General features: G+C 28.3%; 2 protein-coding genes across 2 annotated transcripts in view; one reads left to right on the top strand and one right to left on the bottom strand.

Annotated features, from left to right (window-relative positions):
* LOC107475879 (uncharacterized) overlaps window positions 1-1,579 on the top strand; it is a 3,371-nt gene extending 1,792 nt beyond the window's left edge. Inside the window, exons 5-9 of the mRNA XM_052257070.1 lie at window positions 1-60; window positions 225-274; window positions 610-742; window positions 829-866; window positions 958-1,579. The exon at window positions 1-60 is cut by the window's left edge and continues 51 nt beyond it. Coding sequence (XP_052113030.1) covers window positions 1-60; window positions 225-274; window positions 610-742; window positions 829-866; window positions 958-1,054 — 378 coding nt within the window. The 3' untranslated portion in view covers window positions 1,055-1,579. The remainder of the gene's footprint in view (window positions 61-224; window positions 275-609; window positions 743-828; window positions 867-957) is intronic.
* The window catches only part of LOC127744778 (protein WHAT'S THIS FACTOR 1 homolog, chloroplastic), a gene marked incomplete at its 3' end in the record, with an annotated part of 80,851 nt that overhangs the window by 12,018 nt on the left and 64,876 nt on the right, over window positions 1-3,957 (bottom strand).

Here is a 3,957-nt window from a genome sequence, read left to right as displayed (position 1 = left end):
ATGACCCGAGCAGCTGCCTTGACTGCATCGCAGCTTGCTACATACGATGAAACCAAGCAGGTCAGCTTCAAACTGTATGATTCTTTTTACTTATATCTTAAGCAATTCATAGAGAATACTTCTGCTCTATTGTTCTTAATCCTCATCCTAATTTAGTTCTGTCCTCATTGTCAATACTATTGTCTCTCTGCTTTCATAATTTATTTTGCATTTTTTGTATGCAGCTTTTAGTCAGGTTTGCATCTCTTGAAGAAGGATTCCATCTACATCTGATGTATGGCTCTCCTTCCAACTCTTTTCCTTCTTCGGATTCTTGGTGTAAATTGAATCATAGTAAACTGAATATGGTTAAGAATCCCCAATTTATGAGCAACAACTTTAGATTAACAACGACTGAAGAAGCTTGGAAAAGAAATTTGAATTATAAAATTAGGACAAATTAAATATGTTCCGGAACTGATGATACTGAGTGCAACATATTGAAAACTAATATCTTGTTAAAAGGTGCCTAACTAATTTTGTTCATATGATTAACTTAGATCAATATTATTTGTCTTTAGACTGGCACAAGATTCAATTCTGATCTAACTGTAATTCTACCCTATATAGCTCAAGCACAGTTGCTGGCATTTTGAGCACCATCGTAACTGCTCCCATAGATATGGTTAAAACTCGTCTCATGTTGCAACGTGCATCGAAAGGTTCTAGGCTCTATAAAAGTGGATTTCATTGTGCATACCAGGTATTCATGTTGTTTTCGCTCGTATCGCCCAAGCCTGCCATGAAATTGCATTTGTGTTTTAATGCAACTTTTCATTTGTGGTTCAGGTCCTACTTACAGAGGGTCCAATGGCACTTTACAAAGGGTGAGTTTATGTTCACTACTAGCATTCTTGGGGTTCAGAGCATGCATATTTTGTTCACATAGTTTTAATCTATACCATACCGTTCTGCCAGGGGCTTTGCGATATTCGCAAGAATCGGGCCACAAACAACAATTACATTTATATTATGTGAAGAGCTAAGAAAACTTGCTGGATTGAAGGCAATCTAGTACCATAAACCAACTTTGATTAGAATGATTCTTGATAAGTGCTGAAGAAGCAAGCTACTCTTCTTAGTTCTTGCGAACAAGTCCATTCTTTTAGATAGATTTTTATTCAGTTAGTTTTGATTGGTGATTTGAGGTACATACCCCAGAAAACAATATCACATTTTTTTTACTGGCAATCAGGTAAATTCTTTTAAGGGATCCATTCTAATCTTAGTATGTTGTTGTTATTGTAATCGTCGTCGTTGTCGTCATCGTCATCTCCATTGTTTTGCTGGAATAAGTTCCAGGGTAGTTGCTAGTAAAGGAGTCTAGGGTTGTTTTGGTTCCCAAGTTCCAACCCTTCTATTACTATGATCATTGTATTACAAGAGGGTACTCTTGTTTTTGTATTATTATTGTCATTATTACTGTAATAACATCACTGTAATATGGAAATTACATTAGTCACCTCCCCTCAAAAAAAGGAGGGTTGAGTGAGATTCAATATTATTTTTTTGTATATTAATAGTTTCCTTGTTATGACTCTCAAATAGTAATATATTGCCTTTGGCTTAAGATATTTGATGAATACTCAAAATTAGTTATCCAATTAGTTATTGTATACTATTTTTATCTATATTTATACTTATTATTTTATATATTTTCTAAATAAAGCAATCAGCTACCAGGTTAATTAAACGTTTCAAAGTATAATAATCAAAATCTGTCATCACAGAATAATCAATTTTTTTCCCTTATAGTAGCATATAATTTTTCTTTCATAAATACCAAATATGCTAGTATAACATAGCCGATTGATGATTAGTTTTTGTGTGTTTTATATAGTATGGTTGTTTAGGTTAAGTTTAACATGTCTATTATATTCACATTTATTCATTTTCTGTAATATCCTCTGCACAAATTTAAACACTCTTAACAATGATATGTAGATTAAAGTTAAAATAAAGTAGTAGTTAAAAAAAAATTGATAAACATAATTGTACTCAAACTTTCGATTTTAGAGTCTTTGTTAAGTGTGTAAATATATATATTTTGAACGAACTAAACTCTAATTAGAGTAGACCATGATATTCCAAATCACAGCAACATATTTATGAATGCTTGTTACAATTAATGATTTCCTGAGAGTCAGAGAAAGTTACTGCTACACCTACACTATAGAACATCAATGACACTGACGAGACGAATGTGTCATGGGTTTCCATGATCCATTATTATGTCAACTTGTATTCATTCATTCATGATTCATGTTTTCCAATTTCAAGGTTCCACTGCCTTCCTAATAATGACCGCAAAATAAAATAAGAGAAAATATTATTTTAGTTCCTACCGTTTTAAATATTATCTCAAAAAGTTTAAACGTCTTATTTTAGTCTAAAAATATTTTAATCAAATTTAATATTGTCTCACCGTTAAATTTAACACGAATAATTAGTATATTAATGAATAATACTATTTTATTTTAGTAACTAAGTCGAACCACTAATGATTATTAATTAAAAATTTTTTCTTTCATTCTAGATCTTGATAACTGATTGATAGAATTTTAATATTTTTTTATATAAAGGACATCAAGAAAAAAATTATTACAAAAAAAATTATTTATATTTCTCTAACACATAAAAAAATATAATTTAATAACAACGTTATTAATATTTACGTCACGCGTTTCATTAAGTATCTGTATCAAATTTGTTTAATGAAGGATATTTTTTTATTTTAAAGAAGATCTTTTATAGCATGAATTTTAAATCATTTTACATCATCATCATGATCTATCTTTTCATTCTTTTGTCATATCATTGAAAACATTCTTTCATTTGTTTAGAAGCTTTAATTTTTAACTAATTTTAAGTGGTTACCACATTTAAGTTTTTTTTTTATCAATGTAATACTCTCACTTTTTAAAAATATATTATTTTACTTTTTTATTTTTTATCTAAATATATATTTTTTAATAAACCTAAAAAATAAAAATTACTTGTTTTAAAAAGAAAGAAGTTATATATATTATCATTTGATAATACAATCCGTCCAAATAATTATCCAATGAATTAATATATAACTTTGAAGTAATATAAGTGAAAGTTAATCATGCTTGCTCGTGTAATCTAGGGTCTAATATAAGACTTTGGAAGGAAGCATATATTAAAAAAAGAGAAAAATGTATGTTTATTTCCATTAGATCAAGTGAATTTTTTGCTCAAAATGTACGGCTGATAAGAAAACCTTTACAGGATTCGGAGGAAAGAAAAAAAATTATGTTCTTCAATGGTAAGAAACGGGAGAGAAGAAAAAAAATTAATTATATTATTTTATAATAAAGATAAAAATGATAAATATTTAGTTCATTATTATATTTTTTCTTATCTCTTCAACTTTCGGTTTCTTTTCATTTTCAAATAAATATTCGAAATTTAAAGAGCAGTTTCTCAAGTTATGAAATGAATCCATTTACAATTAGATGCATACTTATAAAAGATTCTTCATGATTACGTGTGACCAATTAAATAATTTTTAACACTATTTTTTTCTATAAATAATTAGTCAATATTTTATTTTATCTTCAATACAGTAGCAATCCAAACCATGTTCACTTCTCCTTTTAATTATTTGTGAGCTAATTATTAGTTAAAAAATAATAATTTCTTTTTCTTTTTCCTCCTTTTAATTAGTAGTAGTCATAAATTATTGGTAACTTGCTTTAATTAAATAACTTTGATTTGTGTGGTTGCAATTAGTTTTAATTACACAACATACGTTTTGCCTAAGTGGGACACTAAAGCTTGCCAATAACCAAAACTAATCCATTTCTTTAAAGCTAAGTCACTAGTTATTATTTCCGAATCTTATTATTAGAGATTTGGAGTAAAATTTTAAAATAGTTTTTGAGATTGGCGTCG

Source organism: Arachis duranensis, chromosome 2, assembly GCF_000817695.3.
Source record: "Arachis duranensis cultivar V14167 chromosome 2, aradu.V14167.gnm2.J7QH, whole genome shotgun sequence".
Lineage (NCBI taxonomy): Eukaryota > Viridiplantae > Streptophyta > Magnoliopsida > Fabales > Fabaceae > Arachis > Arachis duranensis.
The sequence above is the reverse complement of the archived record's forward strand: the minus strand, read 5'-3'. Positions and strand labels throughout refer to the sequence as shown.